Genomic DNA, 27,878 nt, shown 5'->3' with positions numbered 1-27,878 from the left:
TTCCAGAGGTTTACTCTGGGCTCCCGGATTCCCACCGCTCCTCGGCGCCCAGCCCAGCCACACCCCTGGACCCACCCCGACACTGCCCTCCAGTCTCTCTCCTCCCTCTCCCGCTCCCTCCGGCTTAATCTCCCGCCCACTCGGGAAGCCCCGCCCCAATCTCACCCCTCAATCCCCCCGCCAGCCTACGGCCGGTTCCGCAACCCAACTCCTTCCCTCCTTCCGTCGCTTTCCCCTTTCCCCGCCTCCATGGCTGCCTTCGATTGGCTAAACTGGCTGTGCCGCGGCAGAGATGCGGCACAGCCTCCGTCCTGATTGGCTAAAGGGTATCCGGGCCTCTCATGATTGGCTGATAAGAGCAGACAGCAAGTGTGACTGAGCTCCGGGTTGTGTGGACGCCGCTTTGTTGCCTGAGGGGGGTGGCGGTGGAAGTTAAGGGGGTAGGGGGCTAGTGCTTCTCCGGACCCGCAGTCGCGGCCGTCGCAGTCACTTCGCCCGGTAGCCTTTAGCGTAGGAGTCGCGCGGAGAGCAGCCATGAGCGGCGGGGTGTACGGGGGAGGTGAGTGAGTGCGGCCGGACGAGAGAGCGCGCCTTTTTAGCGTGTGGGGTTTGTAACCGCCGCCCCCAGCCCTCCCCTCCCCGGCGGCCCCTTCCGGTCTCCCCTGCTCTGGACCCCAGCCTCCCCGCCCCATCCCCGCCCCGTGCTCTGCCCGCCCCCGGAGCCCACCCGGCTCGGCGAGAGCCTCGGGCGCCCGGAGTCGCCGCCTCCTGCGGTTCCTTCCAGCCTCGGCCCCCGGAGGAACGGGGTTTTGGGGGTGCGTGCCGGCCTCCGCCTGGGCGGGCACTCCATCCTGGGGGGTCGGCCCGCAGAGCCCCTGCTTGAGTGGCTGGCCGCAGGGTCGCATCTTCCCGGGTGTCTCCATAACTCGGCTACATTGGGGCGCGCGCGCGTGTTTAAACTTGGGAGGTCCCAGCAGTTTGCAAGCATGGACCGAGGGTTTCCACAACGACCCGTGGACCGTAAAGCGAGCCGCGAGAGGTACCACTGATTGGAGGAGTGCTGGCTACTCAGGACGCAGTCTCCTCTTGTTCCGTGCTCTGTTGCCTTACACCTTTCATTAACTTCTGCCTGTTTGCTGACTGTGGGTTCTCCAGAGTTACTCGTGGGAACACCTGTAACTTAAAGATGTTGTCCTTGGCTCGGCTGCGGTGTGGTGGAAAGATAAGCACCGGCCTGGCAGTTACACAGACCTGGCTTGTACTTTCAGTCTCACCATTTATGGAGCGATTTGGCCTTGGGCAAGTTACTTAACTTTTCCCAACTTCAGGCTCCTCGTTTTGGGAATGATAATTCCTACCCAGTGGGGTGGTTGTGAAGGTTCAGTGAGATAATGATACACTTGCTACACCAAGTGTGGTCCATGGATCAGCAGTGTCAGCATCACCTGCAAGCTTTTTAGAAATGCAGTATCTCAAGCCCCACCTGAAATATACCGAATCAGAGCTTTCATTCTTGCTAGATAGGTAGGAAGCACTGATGTATGATTCTGGTTTTGGCGGTGTTTGATGAGTTTAGAGGACAAGGAGACAAATCTAAAGTGTTGCTTTTGTCATTGTGTCTAGTAAGGTTATTGTTTCTGAAGAGGATGGCATTTTACAGGTAAGGGATAAAAATGAGGTTTTCAAAGTTCTTAGTAGTTTTTGGAATGTAGCTTGAGTTTCTTTGCGGTAATATGCTGATCCTCATCCCCTTCTTCCCCGTTTATGTTCTTGCTTTTGATTTCTCAAATGTGAGAGTCAGTAGTTCCCCATTTTTACTCAAAGCCTAGTGGATCTTCATGATTTACTCTTTCCCATCTGAAGATGCCATCCTGACCAAAAAACTAGGTCTTTGTGCCTTTGCTCACAGAGGCTGTTGACTCCATTTTGACCTTTAGGTTCACTGATCCAAGGACCTAGAAGCTGTTCATGAGTTTTTCCTTAGAAAGCATTGTTTAATTTGACTGAGGTAGAAATGGATACTAATAATGCCAGCAGCAAACATTTATTGAGTGCATACTTTGTACTAAAAGCTGTTCCAGAGACTTTTCCTGTGTTGCATTTAATATGTGCATTAACTCAATCTGCAACAGCCATAGGAAATGATACTGCTATCCCCGTATAATGGAATAAGAAAATAAGGTATGGGAAAGATTAAGTAACTGGCCCAGAGTTACATAACTTCCTAATAAGTGGTGAACAAGAATCTCTGGGATGAAGAAAAAGGCATTTCAATAAAAGCCTTTCCCATTTTAAAAATAGTTTTTTGGTTGTTTCTCCGTAAGTCATTTTTCAGTTATATAGCCACAGCATATTCGTGTATGGTTTAGGTATTCAGAATAAACGTCCTGTGTCTCATTTGCTTATGGAGAGGAATATGTCTTAAAGCCTGTTTCATATATAAAATATTTAAAACTCACAAAAATAAGTGTATGGTTTTGTGTTTGAGTTACCCCTGTATGACCAGTATTTATAGTAGGTCATATTTTCCAAAGGGTGTACTGTGAAAAGAAACCAAACCTCCCACCTAGGTTTTGTGTAATTAACTTAGTAAGCTGTATTTTTAAGTTGCTTGCTTAATTTAAAAGATCTTTGCAGTTTAAATTTTAAAATTTATAGCTATCTCATTCTAATAATGATTTCTGACTAGATCTGACACTGATCTTTAGCTTTGGGTATAATGCATAATTCATCCGGATTTCCATACTTTCTGATTTCTGGGCCTACTCATTGCTCCTGTGACCATCTTTCGTGGTTCTCTTTTACTTCAAACTTGCATTGTAAAAATAAACAGTCCAACTTTGATAAATTGTGTTTCATCATTCCTGCACCCCTTACCCCCAAATCTCTAACCTTAAAATTTTCTTAAAACCATCATCCCCATGAGTTGGGGTATCCTTGTCCAAACAAAAAAATAAAACAACCTTCCTGCTTTCTCCCAAAGTCATTTGCCTTTTTCAGTATCATATTGGACCTTATCATATAAGACCAGGTTAGAAAATTGCCACCATTGCTTCATGTTTTCCCAGAAAAATCACCACACCTCTAAACTTGGAAGCCATTTACTCTGTGGAAAAACATCAGCATCCTCAGAAAAGTGAAAACAGTGTTTTTAGTAGCAAAGAGATCCAAGTCTTGAGGATTTTTATCCATTAGAAATTGTATCCTGGTTTTTAAATACCCAGACCTGGGACACCTGGGTGGCTCAGTTGGTTAAGCAGCTGCCTCCGGCTCAGGTCATGATCCCAGGGTTCTGGGATCGAGCCCCATGTCGGGCTCCCTGCTCAGCGAGAGCCTGCTTCTCCCTCTCCCTCTGCCTGCCACTCTGCCTGCTTGTGCTCTCTCTCTGTCTCTCTGTCAAATAAATAAATAAAATCTTAAAAAGAAAAATAATAAAAAATAAATACCCAGACCTCCATGGCTATGGTTTAAGCCTCCTATCTCCCTTTGCCGTTCTCCTATTTTGGGTTCATTGGTACTTCGTTTTTAACAAAACAAGGTACAGGAAATAGACCTATTTCCCATCCTTTGAAAAAGGAAAATAAGCAGATGCAGAATTCCAAGAATCAAGAGTCTCACTCAGATTAAAATTCTACGTCTAGTTTGCCAAAAAATTTAAAAAAATTAAAAAAATAATTTGCCATCTAATTAGGACAGGAGCATAATTGATTTGTTAGATTTTTCATTTCATTTAAAAAAAAATGTTTTTGAGCGCTCATTATGTGCCAGGCAGGTATGGGTATAGCCTCTGCCTCCAAGAAGCTTAGTCTTATAGGTGAGTCAGTCAAATAAATAGACACCGTATTTTATACATTTTTAGTTGTACATTCCCCTCCCCCCCATATTTAAAGAGCTGAAGTTGGAATATTTCTCTTTTTTTGTGGAGGTTTTTCTATTTTACATATTTAAAATTAAAACAAAATTAATTCCAGTCTAATTAACAAGGAATATTTCTTGATGATTTGGCAGAGTTTAATTGGTGTGGCAGAGTTTAATTGGCAGCATGCTTTTTTTTCTTACTGATGCATGAAGTAATGGTGCATCTTATCATTTATATCCTATGATGAGAATTGGGTGACTTGAGGAGAAAGGGTAACTAATTCAACATAGTGTGTTCAGTAATGACAATATATAGAAGTTTCAAAGGTAGAGCAGACAAGAAAGTTACTAACTCAGTGTGGGGGAGTCAGAGGACTTCACAAGAGAGGTTATGGGGATGATGGAAGAGGAGTAAAGAAGGACAGTATATGCAAAGGTTAGCTTAGTGAGAGCACATGGTGTGTTTCGGAGACAACATTATCCAGTAATGCTAGAATGTGAGGTGGGATACGAGACTACTGTCAGATTTTGCTAAGCCTTGAGTATCAACTGGGTGAAATGATTTGAAATGATGGGAAACCACTGAGGGATGCTCTCTTTTCATTGAAGGATATATGTACCCTTATGTTCAGAGTTACAATTTTGAAAGATAACAGTGCAGCAGTTTGAAAGGGGTTGGAGAAGGTGAAGAGATGGGAAGCATAATACTTATGGGGAATTGTAATAATTCCCTGTTGAGATAAAAGCTTGATTCAAGGGGCGCCTGGGTGGCTTAGTTGGTTGAGCATCCGACTCTTCATTTCTGCTCAGGTCATGATCTCAGGGTCATTGTATCAAGCCCCCCTTGGGCTCTGCCCCTCTTGGGGACTCTGCTTGAGATTCTCTCCCTCTCCCTCTGCCCCTCCCCCCGTGTGTGTGTGTCCGCGCACTTGTACTCTCAAATCTTTTAAAAGAAGAGCTTGACTCAAGACAGTGGCAATGGCAGTAAAGAGGAAAGTAATTGAGGAATATTTAGCAGAAATATTTGGCAAAACTTGATGAGGGGTATGAAAATCTGAAGACATTCACATTTCTCAGTGTTCTGCCTCTGCTTACTAGGCCACTAATTGTGATAGCGCTGCTGAGATTAGGTTAGGTAGGATGGGGAAAAGAAGGCAGTGCTTCAGATACACTGAATTTGAGGTACCAGTGGGACATCAGGAGGAATTGATGTTGTACACCAAGAAGTTTGAGATACGACCTTTTGGCTCTCTGAGTAGCACCATGGTGGTTGGTAAGAACAAGTGCCTTATGAAAGGTGGCAGAAAGGGAGCCAAGAAGAAAGCAGTTGATCTGTTTTCTAAGAAAAATTGGTCTGATGTGAAAGCACCACCTATGTTCAGTGTAAGAAATACTGGAAAAACACTAGTCAAGAGAACTCAATGGAACCAAAATCGCATCTGAAGGCCTAAGGATCATGTTTTTGAAGTGAGCCTTGCTAATCTGCAGAATGATGAAGTTGCATTTATTTTTACTTTTTATTTTTAAAGATTTATTTGAGAGAGAGTGTGTGCGCATTCATTGGGGAGGGTGGTGTAGGGTGGGGCAGAGAGAGTCTTAAGCAGACTTTGCACCAAGGACAGAGCAGGTGAGGGGGTGGGGGGGTGGGGGGGGGCTCCATCACAACCTGAGCGGAAACTGAATCCGATACTTGACCGTCTGCGCCACCCACGTGCCCCTGATGAAATTGGATATGATGGATTTGAGCCACCAGTCCAAGAATCTGTTTAAAATTTAGACATTTAATGGTAACAAATAAAAAATCTTGTTTGTGATGTTTAAAAAAAAAAAAAGTTTGAGATATGGATCTAGATGAAGGTGAGGGCTTGAGAGAGATTTGAGATTGAAATTATGAATATTTTGGTAGAAGTTGAGGCTGTAGGGGTGGAGCAGATTACCTGTGAAAGGATGAATTAAGGAAGGGTTCCTGGCCTCCCTAAGTAATCCACAGGTAGAACTATATTTTATTATAATTGGTTTCTTTTATAATCTATTTTAAAACATTCTAAGAAGGGAGTCATAAGTTTCCTAATGTGTCTGTATTTGTTTGCTAGGGCTGCCGTAACAAAGTACCACAGACTGTGTGGCTTAAATGACAGAAATTAATTTTCTCTATTCTGGAAGCAAGAAATTTGATATCAAAGTGTTGGCAGGGTTGTTTTCTTTGGAGGTCTTTCTCCTTGGCTCATACAAGCTGTCTTTTCCCTTTGTCTTCACGTGGTCTTTCCTCTATGTATCTGTGTCTAAATGTTCTCTTCATGCAAGGACACCAGTCATAGTGGGTTAGGGCCCATCCTAATGATCTCATTTTAATTTAATTGCCTCTTTAAATTAAGACCTTATCTCTAAATACAGTCGTGTTTTAAGGTACTAGGAGTTAAGACTTCAACATACGAATTTTAGGGGGAAACAGTTCAGCCCAGAGCTTTGTGAAAGAGGTCCATGATACAGAAAAGGTTAAGATCCCTGGCGTAGGACAAAAGATTGATCCTTGAGAACAGTAATTGAAAATTTTGGTTAACCAGGCAAGGCAATTCATTTATTTAGTTAGGATATTTCTTTAGCCAGTATTCTGGTTAGTCAGTGTTAATGTTTATTAATTCATATTCATTGGTAACTTTACTATTTGTACTTGAGTGTACATGCTATGGTGACAAAAAATGCAGTGTTCTGCTTTTAAGGACCCCTACTTTCAGACAGAATAATTTGGATCAGAGAATTGTATAGAGAATGGATAATTACTTTGGGAAATGTAATAAATGCAGAAACTTCCTTTCAAATTAGAAATAAAAATAGGTGGCTCTTCATTTTATTTGACTAAAAATGAGATCATTATTCTGTAAGGACACCATCTCTTAACTACGAATATCTGTATAATCACTGATTTTTGTTCATTTTAAAACTTAATTTTTAGTACTTCCAACATACTAAAAGTATGTGTTAAATTTATATGTGATAAATAGATGTAATATTTTACTGTGTTTGCCTGAGATATTTTAAGAAGTAGCATGTTATTGATATAGAGTCCCCTTCTCTCCCTCCTTAGAGGTAGCCACAGAACTGAAGTTGTAGGCAACTTTCCCAGACCCCATGCAGATTTTATATTTTTACTCTGTGTGTCCATAATGAATTAAACAGTATCATAACGTGTGTGTGTGTGTGTGTGTATAGTAACTAGCTTTTCAAACTAGTCATTTTTTGGAGATTTATCCATATTAATACATATAGATCTAGACCATTTTAACTGCTGTATAGTATCTCATGGTGTGAATAAATTATAGTTTATTTATTTCCCTACTGAGAGACCATTAGATTATTTCTCTTTTTTCCTGTGACGAGCAGTGTGGTGATAATAATGGTAATAGCGGCTTCCACTTACTCTGATTATTCTGTGCAGGTACTGTTCTAGGTGCTTACATGCATTATAGCATTTAACACATTTAATTATTAGAGCATCCTATGAGATAGGAACTATTATGCACATTTACATATGAGGAAACTGAGGCAGAAAGGTTAGAAATCACCCAAGGTCATATAGCTAGTAAACATTCTAAAACATGTCTCCTTGTGATATGTATGAGAGAGTTTCTCTAGAGAAGATAAAAGTGTAATTTCTGTGTATGCACATTTTCAACTTTAGAACATGTGACTAAATTGTGCATTGTGGTTGTATCAGTTTACAAAACGTGTTTATAAACAAATGTGTAGGAGCTCCTTTCCCTACATCTTTGACAACACTTGGTCTTATCAGATGGATTTTGCCAATTTAATGGAGGTAAATAATAGTTCTTTCTTTTTTTTTTTTTTTTAAAGATTTTATTTATTTATTATTTGACAGAGACACAGCGAGAGAGGGAACACGAGCAGGGGGAGTGGGAGAGGGAGAAGCAGGCTTCCCGCGGAGCAGGGAGCCCGATGTGGGGTTCGATCCCAGCACCCTGGGATCATGACCTGAGCCGAAGGCAGACACTTAACGACTGAGCCACCCACGCGCCCCAGTTCTTTATTCTTTTTAATGATTGAAAAAAATTCTTCTTTGAAAAATTAGTGCCTGGAAAACCCAAGTGTTTTGTTTTTGGAGGCATTCTGTTTGGGGTGAAATATTTTTAAAGAATAATTAGAGGCTTTTCTCTGAATATGAATGTAAAAAAATTACCAGCTTTCTTCCTCAGCATTAAACTTTACTAAAAATCTTTGAAATGTGCGAACTTTGATAACTTCATTTTAATGATTTTTACTTGGCCTGTATAATTATATCTTAAACTCTTATCCTTCAGAGTCCCTCTTTTTCTTGGAGTTTTGCTAAGTTTCTTCTCTAATTGCATAGGATATAATTTCCCTTAACATATGAAAAAATGGTACCAAAGTACTGCGTATCTTCCCTTTGCCCCTCCAGATCTACTTTCCACCCATTTCCACCCTCTTTGTGCCCTTGAAGGCTGATCCTTATAGACTGCCTCAGTGGGTCTCTTAACCTCTAGTTTGGCCCGTGGTAGGGTAACCATATTTCATGCTTTATGCCTCCTGTCCTGGTAGAACTATTAATAGGGAACCCTTTTCGCATTCGGAAGTGGCCCAGTTTGGGTGACCAATTGTGAGATCACCCGAGCCAATGGAGAGGGGGAACAGAGAGGTTGGCATATTTATTAGTCTGGTTTCTTCCCCTCAGGGTTAGCCATGGCTCACTGCATCCCTTAACTGAAGTCACAGCTCCTGTCAGGTAGCCCTCCAAACACAACTGTCTCTGGGGTCTGTAATAGTTCTTTCTCCATGTTTCTTCAGTTCTTTTTGTTTTGTTTTGTTTTTTTAAAGATTTGATTTATTTATTTGACAGAGACACAGCGAGAGAGGGAACACAAGCAGGGGGAGTGGGAGAGGGAGAAGCAGGCTTCCTGCTGAGCTCGATCCCAGGCTCCTGGGATCATGACCTGAGCCAAAGGCAGACACTTAATGACTGAGCCACCCAGGTGCCCCTGTTTCTTCAGTTCTAAGGGTGGTAACAGATCTCTATTATTAGTGCTAGGGTATCATACTATATCCCTTTTGGTTTTCCTGTATTGTGTCTATATCTTTGTAAATAGTCCCTTTAATAAGTAAACTCTTGCAAATTACCCAGTTTTAGTGTACCATCTCATTCCTGATTGAACCTATACTGATATACAGTTATGACTTGTTATAGCTAAATGAATCTTTCTTTTAAGGTGTATTCAAAACTAGATACAAGCTAGTAATAATGTGAATGTAATACCTGTTTTAATTTGTAATAGAGGTTTTACATACTTTCTCAATTTTCATATGATACCTGTAGGTTGTTAATGTTAATTATCCTTTCATCTTTTCAGATGAAGTTGGAGCTCTTGTTTTTGATATTGGATCCTATACTGTGAGAGCTGGTTATGCTGGTGAAGACTGTCCCAAGGTAAGTGTAGTGTTAATTGGATATGAAAAGGCCATTTATGTAGAATTAAATTCGTGCAGAAATTCTGACTGATTTATAGTAAGACTTTAGTTAGAAAAAAATGACTACTTGATGAAAGCAGGTGAAACTTGTATATCATGTTCTTGACTCTTCCAGGTGGATTTCCCCACAGCTATTGGTATGGTGGTAGAAAGAGATGATGGAAGCACACTGATGGAGATAGACGGCGATAAAGGCAAACAAGGCGGCCCCACCTATTACATAGATACTAATGCCCTGCGCGTTCCCAGGGAGAACACGGAGGCCATTTCACCACTAAAAAATGGGATGGGTACGATGTTTGCTTCTGTGGATTTGATTTATGGAGTATACATGCTATGTTTTAGAGCTAAAACTTGTAAGTCGAATATCGGGTATTTTGTTGTTTTTATTCCACAAGCTGATGTTCCAGGCACTGAGAATACAAAGATGCATTAAACATGTTCCTCTTCCTTAACAGACTCACAGGGGAGATAGATACAAATATACAAATATGTAGGATAAATGTTATAGCTATGTTTGATAAGCAGTGGGATTAGAGAGGAGAGGTATTTAACTCTGTCATTGGGGGTCAGTGATGGTTTTCATAAAGGAGGTAACTTTTTTACTGGATCTTGATCAATAAATAAGGATTAGCCTGACTGGAAGGCTGGGTAAAGGAGAGCAACCAGCATATGTAAAGAGGTGGAGCTGTGTAAGAAGCGTACATGTTTAGAAAGATCATCAATTAAGTATGGCTGTAAGAGTGGATCCATTAGGACCAGTTGCAGGAAAGGTGGGCAGAGAGCAGTCATAATAGGGCTTGTAAACCATGCAAAGGGTATATTAAGCTGGCAACTCTGAAAGGTAACCCCAAAGGAATTTAAACGGAGGTATGAAACGTTCATATTTGTCAGCTGGAGAGATGATTCTAAGAGCAATATGTAGGCTAGATTGGAAGGAGTTAATAGAGACAGGAGGATCAGTTAGGGAGGTGAGAATTCAGATGAGAAGTGAAGAGCGTTGAAATTTTATCACTGATGGTGGAGGTCCTGAGGTGGCTTTGAGAGATATCAAAGAGGTGAAAAGAGAAGAGTTGAAAAAGTTTCCTTGATTTTTGATTGGGGTGATTGGGTACCATGCATTGAAGTAGGATAGAATGGAAGGAGCAAGGTTTATGGTCTTAAAAGGCAAATGTATTACCTGAGATCACTCTTAGTTTCAGTTATTCACGAGAAGGACTCACAGGACTCAGCCTATAGTTGTACTCATGGCTAAAATTTATTACACTGAAAGGATACAAAGCAAAATAGACAGGAAAAAAGGGCAGGGAGTGAAGTCCATAGGAAACCAGCGCAAACTTCTCAGAGTCTTCTCACAGTGGAGTCAGGCAGGATGTACTTAATTCGTCCAGCGACGAGATGTAACAACATGTGTATTGCCTACTGCAGGAGCTCATTAGAGACGATTTTTACTGGGGGTGGTCACGTAGGGACCCTGTGCCTCGCATGTACTAAAAATCCAAGGCTCCCAGAGGGAAAGAAGGTGTTCAGCATAAACCACATTGTACAAACAGTTTAGGCTCAGTGAACTAGTCTTATCATTTAGGGGAAGTTTTATATCAGTGTAGGGAACTGGCCAGTTCCTGGATGCCAGCCAAGGGTTTTTTCTGTACAGCATGCTTTTTTCTGTACAGCATGTAAATGAGTTTGTTATTGCTCAAAGTATTTGAATATAGGTGCTGTTGTAGTAAGCAGGTGAGAAAAATTTTAAGACACGGAGTTGCATTTTAATAGCCAGAAAGAGTGTGAAATATGAGACACGGGTTGAGGATGGGGTTCCTTGTCAGAGCTTGTTCTGTATTTAACCGAAGAGAAGAAAGGGTGCCCATGAAAGAGAATGAGAAGGAATAGTTAGGGATGTAGGAGAATAAATACTCAGCAGAAGGCCAAGGGAAGAACAAGTTCTGGAAGCATAGAAGTGATTCATTCTCATTGTTCTCAGCTGTGACATTGAGATTTACACTAAGAAGGGAAAAGTTAGAGTGACTGACAAAGTTCATTGACCAAAACAAAATCCTCATATGCCTGTGGGAGTATGTTGTACGAGTCATGACATTCTTCTTTGGACTGTGGCAGAGCAAGTTTGTAAACTCTTGAGCAGTCAGTAATGTCAGATAATGTTAAAGAGGTCAAGGGGCGCCTGGGTGGCTCAGTTGTTAAGCATCTGCCTTTGGCTCAGGTCATGATCCCAGGGTCCTGGGATCGAGCCCCGCGTGGAGCTCCCTATTCGGCGGGAAGCCTGCTTCTCCCTCTCCCACTCCCCCTGCTCGTGTTCCCTCTCTCGCGGTCTCTTTATCAAATAAATAAAAATCTTTAAAAAAAAAAAAAGGTCAAGCAATATTACAAATGTGAAGTTTCTGCTGGATTTGTCTGTTAGAAGGTCATTAGTGATTTATGCATGCATTTTTGATGGAATGTTTAGGTGGAAGCCAAATTGAAGGCATATTATATTCCCTGAGGGTTCTTATTTTTAATCTTTTAATCTTTTTTCAAGTAGATTATAAGCTTTTTGAATATCAGATCTAGATCATACCATTCTTTTGTATTTTCTCTTACCATTTGAATTGCATACTGTGCCTCTAGTAAGTACTTATTGAATAATATTTATTTGGTATCACTAATTACATTTGGGACAGGTCTAAGGGTTGTGATGCTGTGGGGGCTGGGGCAACCAAAAAGAATTTCCATATTTATAGAAAACAAAGATGATGTCTATATAAAGTACTATATTATGAAGTAAATCTATGAAATAAGTAGGTTCTGTATATTAAGTGTTAATGCTAAACTGTAGAAACAGTCTCTTAAAAGATTCTTTATTTATCTTCAACTAAGCATTGTTTTCAAGGTGTTAATCTTATATTGTAGTTGAAGACTGGGATAGTTTCCAGGCTATTTTGGATCATACCTACAAAATGCATGTCAAATCAGAAGCCAGCCTGCATCCTGTTCTCATGTCAGAAGCACCGGTAAGACAAGCTTTCTTTTCTGAGTTTCTGTAGTTGTTTTTTAAACTAATTCGAAGAATGTTTTATTTTTCTTTAAAGAGGCATAGAAGTTCATATTTTGAATTTTGAAAATTAGGGAAAGGGGGATTAATTTTTCTATACTATTATAATTTTTATTATTTCAGTAATTAAAATATTCAGAGAACAATAACAAAGCACCCTAAATGGGGTTTGATTATTATTTTTTTTCCCAGGGATTTATTTAACATTTGATTTCCTTGGGCTGCTTCCCATTTGGGTTTATGAATTGTCCCTATGCCCCAGGGGCAGGGCGTATCTGCTTTTATACTCTGCTTTCCAGGAGAGAAGTCAAATGTGGAGCTAGGGCTGGAAATTACTAAACCGAAGTCTCTTGTGAAATGAATTTGGTACAGAGTCCAAAGAGCCCAGCAGGCTAGCATAGCGATCATAAATTATCAGTATTTTGTTCCCTAGTTTCCTTTTAAGTAGGAAAATTTGGTGGTTTAAAATTACTAGATTCACTCTTAAGATTTAATATACTTTATGTTTATAAGAATCGTGATTTTCTTGTACTTTGAAAAGTCAGTAACTTGTAGAGTTTATGGCAACAGATAATTTTACTTCTTATTAAATGATAAATTTTAATTTATATTTACTAAATTTATTTACAAATAAATAGAAATAATACATATATATGAAGATTATTTTCTGTGGTACTCTATTCTATTTTTAATATTAAGTTTACATCTTTGTTAATATAGTGCTATGTTGAATCTTGAAATCAACATTTTAGTTTTTAAACAGTAAATAACTTGCATTTCTTTTTCCCTCTTCTCAAGTGGAATACTAGAGCAAAGAGAGAGAAACTGACAGAGTTAATGTTTGAACACTACAACATCCCTGCATTCTTCCTTTGCAAAACTGCAGTTTTGACAGCGTATCCTTGAATGAGTAATACTCAGCTTTTCTTTCAAAGTAAATGTGGTGCTGCCGTTAAAGAGAATGCCTCCAGCAGGAAGACATGAGCCAGTTCTTTGGCTTTTTCTCTCTTCCTTTGTAGCTATCTGTCTTTCAGTATTTCTTATTGGAATAGATATACCAGAAGTTATTAGGGAAATAAGAAAGAAATGCTCAAATCCTGCTTGTTGACAAGGTTTTTAAAAATTTTGTTTTTAGGAGGGGAGTGTGAATAGAAGGTAATATTTAAGCCAGTTGGATTAAATAAGTTCAAAGATTGCCATTTCTGTTCTCCTCTCTCATTGCCATAGAAAAGTGGAAATTACCTATAAATTCACTTAAGATTTAATCACCAATTTTTAGAAAATCACATATTTATTGTAGACATGTTAAGGGACAGACAAGGAAATACTATGTCCTTATCTCAAAGAATTTGTAATGTAATATTCTTCTTAAAAGGTAAATAATTGATTTAAATAGTACTTTAAGGGCTGCCTGGGTGACCCAGTCGGTTAAGCGTCTGCTTTCGGCTCAGGTCATGATCCCAGGGTGCTGGGATCGAGTCCCACATCGGGCTCCCTGCTCAGCAGGGAGCCTGCTTCTCCCTCTGCCTGCTGCTCCCCCTGCTCGTGCTCGCTCGCTCTCTGTCAAATAAATAAATAAAAATCTTAAAAAAAAAACTGAGGGTTGCTGGAGTGGGGGTTGGGGTGGGAGGGATGGGGTGGCTGGGTGATAGACACTGGGGAGGGTATGTGCTATGGTGAGCGCTGTGAATTGTGCAAGACTGTTGAATCACAGATCTGTACCTCTGAAACAAATAATACATTACATGTTAAGAAAAAAAAAGAAGAAGATAGCTGGAGGGGAAGAATGAAGGGGGGGAAATCGGAGGGGGAGACGAACCATGAGAGACGATGGACTCTGAAAAACAAACTAAGGGTTCTAGAGGGGAGGGCGGTGGGGGGATGGGTTAGCCTGGTGATGGGTATTAGAGAGGGCACGTTCTGCATGGGGCGCTGGGTGTTATACGCAAACAATGGATCGTGGAACACTACATCAAAAACCAATGATGTAGGGGCGCCTGGGTGGCTCAGATGGTTAAGCGTCTGCCTTCGGCTCAGGTCATGATCCCAGGGTTCTGGAATCGAGTGCCGCATCCGGCTCCCTGCTGGGCGGGGAGCCTGCTTCTCCCTCTGCCTCTGCCTCTCTCTCTCTCTCCCTGACTTTCATGAATAAATAAATAAAAAATTAAAAAAAAAAACTAATGATGTAATGTATGGTGATTAATATAACAATAAAAAATTAAAACTAAAAAAAAATCTTTATGAAGAGAATAGAATTTATTTGTATGATGTGGGGGAAAGAGCCCTGTATTTAGAGTTTAAGTTGAAATGCTTACAAACTGTGATTTTTGAATTAAGTACTTAAAACCTAGCTTTACTTTTTACTCATTTATGCCGTATACCTCCCTGGATTGCTGTAATATTCAAGTAAATTTTACATATATATGAGAATCACTGTGGTAACTGTAATCTAACATTGTCTATAGTGCTGTGTTCTGCTTTTTTTTTCTTTTTAAGATTTTATTTATTTGACAAGGAGAGAGAGAGGGAGAGAGCAAGCACAAGCAAGGGAACAGCAGGCAGGGTGAAGCGGGCTCCCTGCTCAGCGGGACTCGATCCCAGGACCCTGTGATCATGAACTGAGCCAAAGGCAGACGCTTAACCGACTGAGCCACACAGGTGTCCCTAGTGCTGTGTTTTGGAGATGATTTTAGTGAAAGTGTGGAGGTAGAAAGTGTAAGTGTTCTTTCCGGTGACTTAGTTTATAGTTGAAGATTTCTATTAGACTTCAGAAGGAGTTGTGGAAATAGGTTTGGGTCAAACTGTAGAGACCTTGCATGTTAGATTTTTAAAATTTGAACTTTAGACTCTAGTATAGCATTGCAGGTTTTTGAGTAGAGGCTGGAGAATGCTAGCTAGCACTGTGTGCATTATCTCATTTAATACTCATAATAAGCCTCTCAGGAACATGGTCAAAGTAAGCAAACTAGTTCAAGTTCACAATTTAAAAGTGGCTTTACTGATTTTGAATATAGGTCTGTTTGGCTACTTCCTTACAAGGAGTGTGTAAACAGAATGGGGCATTGTTCTATTTTTTTAACCTTTTATTATGGAAAATTTCTAACACAAAAGAAGATAGAATGTTATATTGAACCTCCATGTGCCTATCACACAGTTCAGTTTTCAACACATAGCTAACTAGTAGTAGTTACAACCCTGCCCACTCCCCCTCCCACTATGATTTTGAAGTAAATCCCAGACATGGTATAATTTTATCCATAGAAACTTTAGCATGTATCTCTAAAAGATTTTACCATGTGTCTGAAGACAAAAAAAGAAGTAATCACAACTTTTTTAAAAAACACTGTAGTATATTTGAGTCAGGACCTGAACAAGGATCATACGTTGTATTTGTTCAGTATGTCTCTTAGGTCTCTTTTAATCTATAGATTCTACTCCCCCTGACCCTTTTTTTCTCTTGTTATTTGTCTGTTAAGGAAGTAGATTGTCCTGTAGAATTTCCTACATTTCTGGATTTAGCTGACTAGTGTCCTTTTACTATGTTCTTCTAGCCCAGTGGATCTCAAACCTTTTACATCCAGAGCTTTTATTTATGTGGATTGTATCTGGCAGTGTTTACCATATTGGAAATTAAAATAGAAACCAAAAAAATTAGATTTCTTAGTTTAAGTAAATTAATAATAAATCATTATATGTTAATGTAAAATATTTTAATGAAAATCAGTTGATTTCTGAAACCCAAAAAATTACGAGAAGAGTGGAATTATTTTACATATTTTCAGATCTCTTTAATGTCAGGCTTAATAGCAGATGTTGGATTCTCATATCTGTCTTTTGAGTTCAGTCTGTTCTGTATCACACGTGACATGGTCTCTGGAAAAGTCGCATATACACTCATGAGAGGGTGAGAGTGAAAAAGGCAAATAACATCTTAGTATTATTCTAAAAATTGTTTTGACCTCAAACATTTTGTATGGCTTCAGGATTCCTTTACACTTTAAAGAATTACTGAGGACTGCCAAGATTTTGTTTATGTGGATTATATGTCAGGATTACTGTGAGAAATTAAAACTAAGAATTGTTTTTTTTTTTAAAGATTTATTTATGAGAGTGAGCAGGTGTGTGAGGTGGGGGAAGGGCAGAGATGGGGAGAGAAGTAGATTCCCAGCTGAGCTCGGAGCCTGATGCATGCGGGGGCCTGATGTACGCATGGCTCAATGCGGGGCTTTATCTTATGGACCCCCAGATCATGACCTGAGCAAGAACCAAGAGTCAGGTGCTCAACTGACTGAGCCACCCGGGTGCCCCAACTGAGAATTGTTTTAGCATTTATTTATTCACTTAAATATGACCAAAAAAGACCCATTAAGGTTAACATAAATACCATTTTTATGAAAAAGATATATTTTCCAAAACAAAAATATTAGTGAGAAGGATAGCATTGTTTTATCTGACTTAACTGATAGCTGGGTTCTCATATCTGCCAACCTCAGGCCCTGTCCTCTTGACACCTCAGGCTAGTAAAGAGGGTCTTCTGCTGTCCAAGCTGCATACTGTTGGAGAATGCAGTTAGCTGCTGTGATTTTGCAGCCTCTCTATTTTTGTTGGGCCTCCTAAAGTCCTGCCCCTGAAGAGTTTAGCAGTCAGTCAGAGATGTGGGTATATTTTATACTCTGATTTTGGGTTTGACCCCTTCTGTAGTTCTCTGACTTCTAGGGTTTCTACCTTACCTGTCCAGCTTTTCTTCCAGCCCTGAACTCCTTTCTCTGTTCACTCAAGGTGGTAAAGTTGCAATTTTCCACCACTGCTTTCCCAACCGTAGCCATGGAGGTGGGGAGCACTTTCAGGCAAGGAAGCTACAACTTGAACTTCTTACCCCTTCCAGTTGCAGTTTTATGAGAGTAAATTTTGGCTGAATTTTGACTGCTTTTGAACACTTTATCTTAAAATGGTCATTTAAGATAATTTGTCCAGATTTTGTTACTTATAGGAAGGTCCATATACCTTTATGCCACTTTTTAGTCTGGTATTACTGCATCTGTCACTTTGTATTAATAGAGCATCAGATTAATGTTTATGTATATAGTTGACCAGAGGTCAATAGAGTACCAGTACTAGCAAAGATAAATCACCAACCTGTCTTTCTGGCCATTGATTCTCATTGATTCTGATCATTCTTACACATTGCTTGGTTTTCTGCCCTTAGCCCTTCATCTCTCTTGACATGCTCTTTCTGGTTTAAATTATCCATTTCCTTGGCTTCAGATACCAGTTCTACACTAACAAATTCCAAATCCGTATCTGTTTTGTATCCCAGATCTTGTGAGCTCCAGGCGCACATCCAGCTGTCCTACTAGAACTTTTTGTATTAATTATCTGTTGAAGCACTTTAAACTCATTATGTCCAAAACTGAATTAATCTTCTCTCCCCTCAAATTTATTCCTCCTTCTTTATATCTTCTTACTCGCAGTTGTGCAGACTAGAAATCTTTCTTTTTACCCCTTCTAATTTAGTCAGTCATCAAGACCTTTTTTTTTTTTTCTCCCCACTACCTCTCAAATTCATTGATTTCTCTCTCTCCACTGCCACTGCGTTCAGTGCAAGCTATTTCTGGGATTACTGTAAGCCTTCCTCTTACCTTGCCCATTCTTTTTACTCCCCTCTAATAATCATCTTTAATTGCAGGCTGCTTTAAGCCAGAATCATCTTCAACATTCTTGCAGGCTCTGCTGAACTACTTTGCACTTTGCTGGCCTCACTGTACCCTCTTGCCGCCTGCCCTTTCCACATGTTCCTCTATCTTCCCTGTGTTTTCCTCCCTAGCTTACATTTAGATTTCCCCAGGGTTGGTTAGGTGGGCTCTCCATTACAACCCCGGGGCACCCTGAGTTGTTCTTTTCACAGGTTACTGGTCTCTACTAAACAGGATATCCTTCAGGGCGGAGTCCATTTAGGAGCACCTTTTTGTGCCTTCTGTGCTTGGGAATGTCAGGGCCAGACTGAATACCTTCCTTTATTCAGTACCAGACTTAACACTAGGCACCTAATAGATGCTCAATAAATACTTGATGACCAAGTGAATGGCCCTCCTCCTGCATACTGGTTTATGAGGTTCATGTGACACATGCTTTCTGCAGCACAGAGCTGTGGAAGATGGGGTCTGCCAGTATTGGTTGGCTGTTGAATCCACCTGGAATAGCTTTCCCATTGAGTTGTGGGAACTGCCACACTGCTGAAATGGTTGTTCTTTAACCTATGTGGAGAATGGTTTTAGTTCCTAGCTCAAATGCCACAGCCTCACACCGTTTTACTGAGTTTCTATAGATTTTGTTAAATAGAAGTCTTTTCATTTGTCTCCAGAGACTTTGAGTGATTGTGCTAATTTTGACCAGTTTAATAGATGTCTCTCTGGGATAAAGGTTTCCCTGACTCCCTCTCACCATCATTTTGGAAGTGCTGCTTGTTGTCATTTGTCTTTAAGCCAGTTATTTGACACCAGTTTTCATCCCTGGATTAACTTTAACACCTTTTAAGCCATAATACACATGTTTAAGAATGCCTTAATAAAACTTTCCCTTTACAAGCCTTGATACTTTCTTTTCCTTAATGCTTTAAACTAGATTTGCTAATGGTCGTTCTACTGGGCTTATTTTGGACAGTGGAGCCACTCATACCACTGCAATTCCAGTTCACGATGGCTATGTCCTTCAGCAAGGTAAATGGATTTAATGAGGGTATGCTGAGATGATGTTAGCTGTCATGAAGACGTAGATAACAGAGCAGTGAATTGGACTATCAAGTCATATCAGTTTCCAAATAATGTCTCTTTATTAAGAGTTTTTAAAACATCTCTATAATGTATATTTGAAACTGATGCATGGCTTCATTCATGCTTAGAGGGATAGTTCAGTTAATTCTACTTGAAAAAATTATTCATATGTAAATACACAGAAGAATTTGTCCCAAGGAGCTTGGATTTAATGCTGTCTTAGCCTTGTTTAATCTGTTTTCATAGGCATTGTGAAATCCCCTCTTGCTGGAGACTTCATTACTATGCAATGCAGAGAACTCTTCCAAGAAATGAATATAGAACTGATTCCTCCATATATGATTGCGTCAAAAGTAAGTGATGCTTGAATTTTCTCTTTGGGATTTATCTCCAACTCCCCACCCCCATGTTGTGAACTCTATTAACCTAGCACATGCTCTTGGTACTCAGGAAGCTGTTCGTGAAGGATCTCCAGCAAACTGGAAAAGAAAAGAGAAGTTGCCACAGGTTACAAGATCTTGGCACAATTACATGTGTAATGTAAGTACCCTTATTCTCTTTATAAAACTATTATAGGCTATATGTTTTTGAGTAGAATGTGAGCAGTTATTATTTTTTTTTCAAGATTTTATTTGAGAGAGAGAGACAGCACAAGTTGGGGGAGGGGCAGAGGGAGAGGGAGCAGCAGGCTCCCCACTGAGTGCAGGGCCTAATGCGGGGCTCACTCCCAGGACCCTGAGATCATGACCTGAGCTGAAGTTGGATGCTTAACCAACTGAGCCACCCAGGTACCCTGAGCACTTTATAGTTTTAATGGTATTTTACAAACAAAAATAATAGTTTATTTTGAGAGGGAAGGGATGCTTTTCATATTTGTCAAACAAATTATCTCAACAAACTATTATATATATTCATTTGGATTACAATAAGACCTGGAAGGAACTTTGGTTTTGGAGTAAAAACAAACATTATGCTATTCTGTACATTTTTCGTCTAAGATAGGGAATGGTTTTAGTATGTAGAGACCTGCTATTATGGCTCAGTTATGTTCTCTTTTTTAACATCAGTCAGCCATATTAAAAAAATGTGTCATTATTCATAGTAAGGAGCCAGTAAGATTCTCTTTACTAAAGATCCATCTCTGAACATACAACTTAAAGGAAGAGGGGTTAGTAAAACCTCTCACACCACAGATGTATATGCATTTCTAACAGTAAAAGGATATGAAAGCCATAATTTACTATGTCAGAGATGTATCCTCTCTGATACTTTTTTGCACCTAAAGATAAAGATTTTTTGTGGGTGTTCAGTAGAAGGAAAAATTGTGAAGATGATTAACAATTTTGCCTAGATATTAGATTTTTCCTTAGCAGCCTAGAGGTTGTATGTATTTCGTAGCAAAATTTTTTAATTGTTTTTACACTATGTGCAGTCATTAAAAATTACATAAGATGCCATGTATGTGTACATGTACACATATTCAGATAATGAAATCTTGCTTCTAAGTTTAGGCTTATTTTTAAGGAAAAAACCGTGTTCTCAAACCAGTTTTGTTATGCAGGACAGGTACAGGGGTTCCTGATTTTTTTTATTTCATCATTGTTCCATAACTATTGTTAATTAATTAATTTATTTTTTAAAAGATTTTATTTATTTATTTGAGAGAGAGAGAATGAGAGACAGCATGAGAGGGAGGAGGGTCAGAGGGAGAAGCAGACTCCCTGCTGAGCAGGGAGCCTGATGTGGGACTCGATCCCGGGACTCCAGGATCATGACCTGAGCCGAAGGCAGTCGCTTAACCAACTGAGCCACCCAGGCGCCCTAATTATTGTTAATTTAAATGTGGTATAATATAGTTTCTAATGCAAATGTTTAGAATTGGGTTTCTTGATACTCTGAGTCCTTGCTGGATAGACTTATACCCTTGAAATGACTTTGCCATCCAGGAACATGGTCTGGTTTCGTTAAGAAAAGTATTTTAAATATAATATTACAAAAGTATAGATTGCAAAGACAAATCTCCATAACCTTGTTTCTTAAAAACTCTTTTTTTTTTTTTTTTAATCCATAGTGTGTTATCCAGGACTTTCAAGCTTCAGTACTTCAAGTATCAGATTCAACTTATGATGAACAGTATGTTTTCTTATCTACAAGATTTATAATAGCTCATTAAAACCTTCATACTAAACTTCTAAACACTGAATACTTCATAAATGAGGAGAGAAATCGATTTGTTTAGTTAAAGAATTGCAGAATATGCTTAACTGGTCTAAAGGTAAAAAGTTATGGTAAGAAACACTGACTAACATAAAAGAAAGATATTCTCACTCTGCTTTATTACAAGTTGATAATTTCTTAGTTTATATTTTGAGCAGGATTTTTTTTTGTCTTTTGTTTAATGTTGTTTAATATGTTTTCAGAGTAGCTGCACAGATGCCAACTGTTCATTATGAATTCCCCAATGGGTACAACTGTGACTTTGGAGCAGAACGGTTAAAGATTCCTGAAGGATTATTTGACCCTTCCAATGTAAAGGTATAAAAGCTTGTTTCATAATTAGCTTGACTTGTCCCATATATGTGAAGATCTTGTGTAATTATAAAACCTAAATAAGACTGACTAGATATTTTTGGGTGTGTTGTTTGAAGTTCTTCTGTTAACTACTAATTTTTATTTTGTTGTAGGGATTATCAGGAAATACAATGCTGGGAGTCAGTCACGTTGTCACTACAAGTGTTGGAATGTGCGATATTGATATCAGACCAGTAAGTGTCAGCCTCCTGCTTGCAGTATAAAGGTATTTTTTTGGGTAAGGAAGTACCCCCAGATCAGTATTTAAGTTGTCAACTTTGGCCATTGACTTTGAAGTCCATTTTAGAATGTGTAAAATCATGAAGTAGTGGAAAAGGAAAAATGCAGAACTCTAGAGCTATGGTGTCCAGTGTGGAGGCTACCAGCCACATGTGACAATTTAAATTAAAATAAGTAAAAATTTAAAATTCCATTTTTTAGTTGCACTAGCCACATTGTAAATGTAGCTAACGGCTACTGTTTGACAGTGCAGATAGTGAACATTTCTATCGTCACTGAAAGTTCTTTTGGACAGTGCTCTTCTAGAGATTTCCTAAAACGTGACAAACCAAAATATATATTATTGGTGATTTTTCTTGTGTAATTTTGCTACTTTTATTGTTTAGGAAGGTATGGGTTTAAATTATGTAACTTTTACATGGAGTTTAGAGAATCAACCTTCATATTTTTTGTGCTTTGCCAAGTTTTATATACTAACTCCATATTATATATATACTAATTATTAGATTGATTATATCTTATTTAAACTCTAGATTCAGGGGCACCTGGGTGGCTCGTTCGGTTAAGCGGCTGCCTTCAGCTCAGGTCATGATCCCAGGGTCCTGGGATTGAGCCCCGCATCAGGCTCCCTGCTCAGCAGGGGTCTGCTTCTCCCTCTCCCTCTGTGCTCTCTCAAGTAAATAAATAACATCTTTAAAAAAAAACTGGGGTGCCTGGGTGGCTCAGTCATTAAGCATCTGCCTTTGGCTCAAGTCATGATCCCAGGGTCTTGGGATCGAGCCCCGCATCGGGCTCTCTGCTCGGCGGGAAGCCTGCTTCTCCCTCTCCCACTCCCCCTGCTTGTGTTCCCTCTTTCGCTGTGTGTCTCTCTGTCAAATAAATAAATAAAATCTTTAAAAAAAAAAAAAACTGTTGGAAACATTTGGAACTAATTTTTTTTTTTAATCCTAGGGTCTCTATGGAAGTGTTATAGTGGCAGGAGGAAACACGCTAATACAGAGCTTTACCGACAGATTGAATAGAGAGCTCTCTCAGAAAACTCCCCCAGTAAGTTTTGTTTGTTCTTTAGTAGTATTCTTCAGTCTTGTGTGTCCTCATCGCTGGTGTAATCTTATAGATAAGGTTTGTTTTTCAGTAGTAGATTGATATTTTGTGTGTGCCTAATACAGTATTACCTAAAAAAACGTTAATAGCCCTTGTTACTTAAATTTTCATAGATGACATCTTTTCATAGATGACTCTTGTACTTGAATCTTTTATTCATTGATTCCATATTTAAATACCTGTAGTCTGCTAGGCACTAGGGGATATAAACTATAATCCCTGCCCACTAAGGGCTCAGTCTGCTAGGAGGAATAGACATGCATAAAGACTGTAACGTGCTAAGTGGTTTTAGTAGGTCATGAACCAGGCACTCTAGGGAACACTCTAGAGCGAGCACTTAACTCCCTCATGAAGAAACTGAATGAATAGTTCAACTGGTTGGTAATTTATGAAAGGACATCTAGGTGGAGGGAATGCCATGTGCAAACTATGAAGGGAAGATGGCATATTCTGATATTTCAACGTAGTTGGCTTAGTCTGTGCAGAAGTGGGAAGAGTGATATGGCTGGGAAGATGGATGGTTTATTAATTTCCTAGGGCTGCCATAACAAAGTACCACAAACTAAACTGGGTGGCTTAACACAACAGGAATTTATTCTCTCTGTTCTGGAAGCCAGAAGTCTGAAATCAACATGTCAGCAGGCTCTCCTCTCTCTGAAACATACAGATGAGAATTCTTCTTTTCCCTCTTAGCATCTGATGGTTTGCGAGGAGTCCTTTGGTGATTACTGATTGCAGTTCCAACACTTCAGTCTGTCTCCATTGTCATAGGGCAGTCCTCTCTTGTGGGTCTATTCTCTTCATTATAAAAACTCCTGTCCTATTGGATTAAGGGCCCACTCTGCTCCAATATGTCCTTAATTTGTATCCTGATTACACTTGCAAAGAACCTATTTCTAAATTAGGTAACATTCACAGGTACCAGGGACTAGAACTTCAACATATCTCTTTGGGGGACACAATTCCACCCACACAGATAGGTACCAGGTCATGTTGCTTATTAATAGTGAACCTCTGGGATAAAATTTGGCAGAGGACTGCAGAACTCCTATGTTTGTTTTAAAAAGATCACTGGGTGCATTATGACAATTTTAAAAAGGATTTTAAAAGGATTAGAAGAACGTGGTTTGGGGAGAAGATCTGGTACACATTGATAACAGAGCAGTAGTCATAATCTTTAGATTTTAAAACTTCTATCAAGTAGTTTTTTGTATGTTACTCTGTACTAGTTATTACATTAAAAGAAACTTATTAAGGGTTACATGGGCCCTAATTGTATCTATAGAATTTCTATATTTGGGAGTCTTTTTTGTTTCTCATATAAAGGAACATTTTATATATGGCACATTTTTAGAATTGTTATTTAAGTTGTTATATTGTTATTTAAATATTGATAATAGGCACAGGATTGACACCTGACTTGTATTTACTACATTCTTGGAGATATAGTCTGACCTGGAAAAGACTTTAATTAGATTTGATAGGAAGTCCCAGAATAATGAATATATAGACCTGGGCTGTCCAAGGTCTGGTCAAGAGCAGTTAGGTATTATCCTTATCATTTAGGAGGCAATTAAAAATCAATGCAATAACAGGGAAAAAAATTTCCTCATGATCCATATCAACCAGTTCCTCACCTACAAAAATCCATGTTCATCCCTCCTGCTTCCAGCACCCCCTCCCTCCTGTATCACATATTCTACCCCCAAAACATACACATTTATTCACTGTGAAAAAGACTCAAAACTATGTGTTCATATAAAATAATAGGGAAGTATCAACAATTTGAGAACTTTCCCCAGAAACAAAGTCCTAGGTAGGGGGAAAATCTCCTGATATAGGGAGACAGGGACAGTACTGAGCCATAAACTGTGTTTATCAAGAGAGTTCAAAATATAAACACTAATTTGGGAGGAAATCAATATGAATAAAAAACTTAACCTGAAATCTAATGTCTGCATTTTGATTTGGAAGTGGAGGGGGGTGGAGTGACCTTAGATAGGAAGGGATTAGGACAGCGTGAAGGCCTAAAAGAGTAGTAGCTAGCAAGTTGAGGAGGATTATATAGAAAGGGTAGCAGGTTGGGATGACAGATTTGGTGTTAGAAGAAATGAAATAATATATGAAGCACTTAGCATAGTATCTGATTTATAAGTATTCAGTATGTGTTTGCTATTCTAGGATATAAACTGTGAATGCCATACTTTTTAGTATGTAGTTCGTAAGGTTTATATAATTTATTATTAAATATTATACATTAAAAGCCACAATCAAAGTAGTTTAGTCAAAATACTTTATACAGTAATTCAACCCATGCCTACTATTAGCCTAGCTGTTGCAAAATAATCACATATAATTGGTGTTTGAAAGTCATTAGGCAGTCAACTGAATTTTCTGAGTTGAGTCATCTGTTTTGATTGTACTAATACTTAATTTTCCCTCTATTTTAGAGTATGCGGTTGAAATTGATTGCAAATAATACAACAGTTGAACGGAGGTTTAGTTCATGGATTGGAGGCTCGATTCTAGCATCTTTGGTTAGTAAACTGAAAAATAGTCTTATTGAATGATTTAACTTAAGTGTACCAGTGAATATAGTAAAAAGACTAAAAATAATTCTAGTGCATCATTTATCTCTGTATTTTATAACTATCAGATGAGTAGAGGACCTAATAATACCAGTTTCACATGTTCTAATTTAACAAAATGCTTCAGTGCCTTATCAGTGGCTATTTGTCAGCCGAATTTCAATTTCCCTTCTCAAAGGTGGGAATTTACTAACTTACTCACGCCTCTTCTCATAGTCCCATTGGCACTGGTCAGGACTTCTCTGTAGCACACTTGAAATTAAATCATTCCTTCTCAGGTCCTGGTTGTTCCCTGGCCTCTTGGGGAGGTAGAAGAAATCAGGAGTTGGCTCTTGGGGCAAATGGTGAAGTCATAGTGCTGGGTTTTGCATGTTGCTTTGACAGGTGCTTGCTTTGAATCACGAGAAAAAGTCCTTGTACTTACCTGCAATCCTAGACTGGGGAGAATTTCCCCTTCACCTCAGAGCAGCCAAAGTAAATGTCATGAAGTACTTATACTGAACATTTTTAAGCTAGTAAATGTCTTCTTATGTATTTGTTCTATTTGCAGTCTTTTACTAGATCTTAGATCAAAATGGAGTACCACGCATGAATCCACTTGAATAGAGTCAATCTTAGGGAATGAATTTGTCCTACTTATATGTTTTATTACTAATGTAGCTTAGGCTCCTTCCTCCTCGGGTCATTTTCCTCCTTTCCATTGTCTATAGTGCCTTTGTACTATCAAGTGTGTACTTGCAAAACTTTATCCTAGTCCTGATGAATGAGCACTTTTGAGATCTAAGTGCTGCCATTAGTCAAGTGCTAGGGTATAGCTCTTCAATTCTGTACTGGGATCAAGCCTTCCAACGACAGTTTCTATTGTTGTCGTAGGTTGGCAGCAAGCCATCATAGCTAAACCTCCCATCTTCCTGTCACAGCCATTTTCTAAAGCCTCCGTGTGAATAGGAAGACTTAATATTCTTTCCAAATAGTGTCTTTGAGTGTTCTGGAGGAGGGCTGAAATAGGGGAGTGATGGAGGACTATTTGGGGGAGGGGCCTAAGGGTTCTTTAAAGATTGGGAGTTGTGAAAAGATATTTAAAAGTATTTTCTAATAAAAAGGCACAATATATAACTTTTCTTTCCATTTTATAGGGTACCTTTCAACAGATGTGGATTTCCAAACAAGAATATGAAGAAGGAGGGAAACAGTGTGTAGAAAGGAAATGCCCTTGAAAAGAGTTCCCAAAGCTCTACCTTCCTGTGTCACCTTAAGTTTCATAGCTTTAGTATACTCAGGAAAAGAATGACCATCTTTTGTAGAATGTTTATACATTTTTGCATATTTCAATTTCCACTTAAATTTTTTAAGGCTTTAACTGGCTCTATAAATTAAGTTTGTGCTTTCCTTGAAATGCACTTATTCTTATTACAAGCATTTTATAATTTTGTATAAATGTCTATTTTCTCTAAATATTTTGCTTTCAGTAAAATGCTTTCCAACTCTGTTTAGTATGTCAGTTACCAGTGACTAGTAGAATTGGTTTTTATTGACTAGTAAAACTTATTGCCTATGCTTTTTACCTTAGGCTTGCAAAATTAAATAAAAATTATTAGCCATTCCAGAAATACTTTTTTGGATTATTGTTGTGTTATGACTTAACTACTTTAAGGACTAAATATATTTATCATGATTTTGAGTGAAAGTACTCACTGTTTATTAACAGTAATATCCACACCCCCTTCATATGCTATTAACATAAAAGTAAAAATGTTACCTGGATCCAAAACGACCTTACAGCCTCTGCTATAGCAGTTGACATTACTTTCCCACCCCAGGGTACAGGTGATGTTAATTAAAGTCTATTTAGATGTCAGAATTTATAAAGTGGGTATCTGAACTTTATACCTGATTTTTAAAAAATTTTGGCAGAAGCATGACCACTTCCAGAGTTAGCATGCATATTAATTCTTAAAAGAGTTGATAGTCATTTGACTAAAAACACAATTTCTTTATAAAATTACTTAATACATATTTACTTTTGTATATAGACTTATCAAAGGAAAACAAAATGGCAACTTAAGAATTCAGACATTTTACATAAGACTTGACTTCTGGGCTTCAGAAAGATGTGGAAACTTTTTCTGAAGAAATTTTTCTTTCTTTTTCTCTAAACTTTTCTTTCTTGCTTCAATGCGGGCTCGTTTCTCAAGTCTCAAT

General features: G+C 38.9%; 2 protein-coding genes across 3 annotated transcripts in view; one reads left to right on the top strand and one right to left on the bottom strand.

Annotated features, from left to right (window-relative positions):
- The first annotated feature begins 341 nt into the window (after positions 1 to 341).
- On the top strand, positions 342 to 27,288 carry ACTL6A (actin like 6A). The gene is made up of 14 exons (XM_032407149.1): positions 342 to 559; positions 9,240 to 9,316; positions 9,473 to 9,647; positions 12,262 to 12,362; positions 13,202 to 13,299; positions 19,025 to 19,119; positions 19,420 to 19,526; positions 19,624 to 19,713; positions 21,245 to 21,306; positions 21,594 to 21,708; positions 21,858 to 21,938; positions 22,936 to 23,031; positions 25,539 to 25,625; positions 26,813 to 27,288. Exons 1-14 carry the CDS (start codon positions 535 to 537, stop codon positions 26,891 to 26,893), a joined length of 1,290 nt encoding a protein of 429 aa, XP_032263040.1. The 5' UTR covers positions 342 to 534; the 3' UTR covers positions 26,894 to 27,288.
- MRPL47 (mitochondrial ribosomal protein L47) overlaps positions 19,543 to 27,878 on the bottom strand; it is a 39,702-nt gene continuing 31,366 nt past the window's right edge. The window contains exons 7-8 of one of the 2 annotated variants that reach the window (XM_032407150.1): positions 27,759 to 27,878; positions 19,543 to 19,652 (exon numbers count right to left, since the gene is read on the bottom strand). In XM_032407150.1, the coding sequence (XP_032263041.1) occupies positions 19,595 to 19,652; positions 27,759 to 27,878 (178 nt within the window). In that variant the 3' untranslated portion in view covers positions 19,543 to 19,594. Of the gene's footprint in view, positions 19,653 to 26,857 lie in introns of those variants that run through there. The other variant, XM_032407151.1, reaches the window with a different exon arrangement.

Source organism: Phoca vitulina, unplaced genomic scaffold, assembly GCF_004348235.1.
Source record: "Phoca vitulina isolate PV1807 unplaced genomic scaffold, GSC_HSeal_1.0 scaffold8, whole genome shotgun sequence".
NCBI classification, from domain to species: Eukaryota; Metazoa; Chordata; class Mammalia; order Carnivora; family Phocidae; genus Phoca; species Phoca vitulina.
The sequence above is the reverse complement of the archived record's forward strand: the minus strand, read 5'-3'. Positions and strand labels throughout refer to the sequence as shown.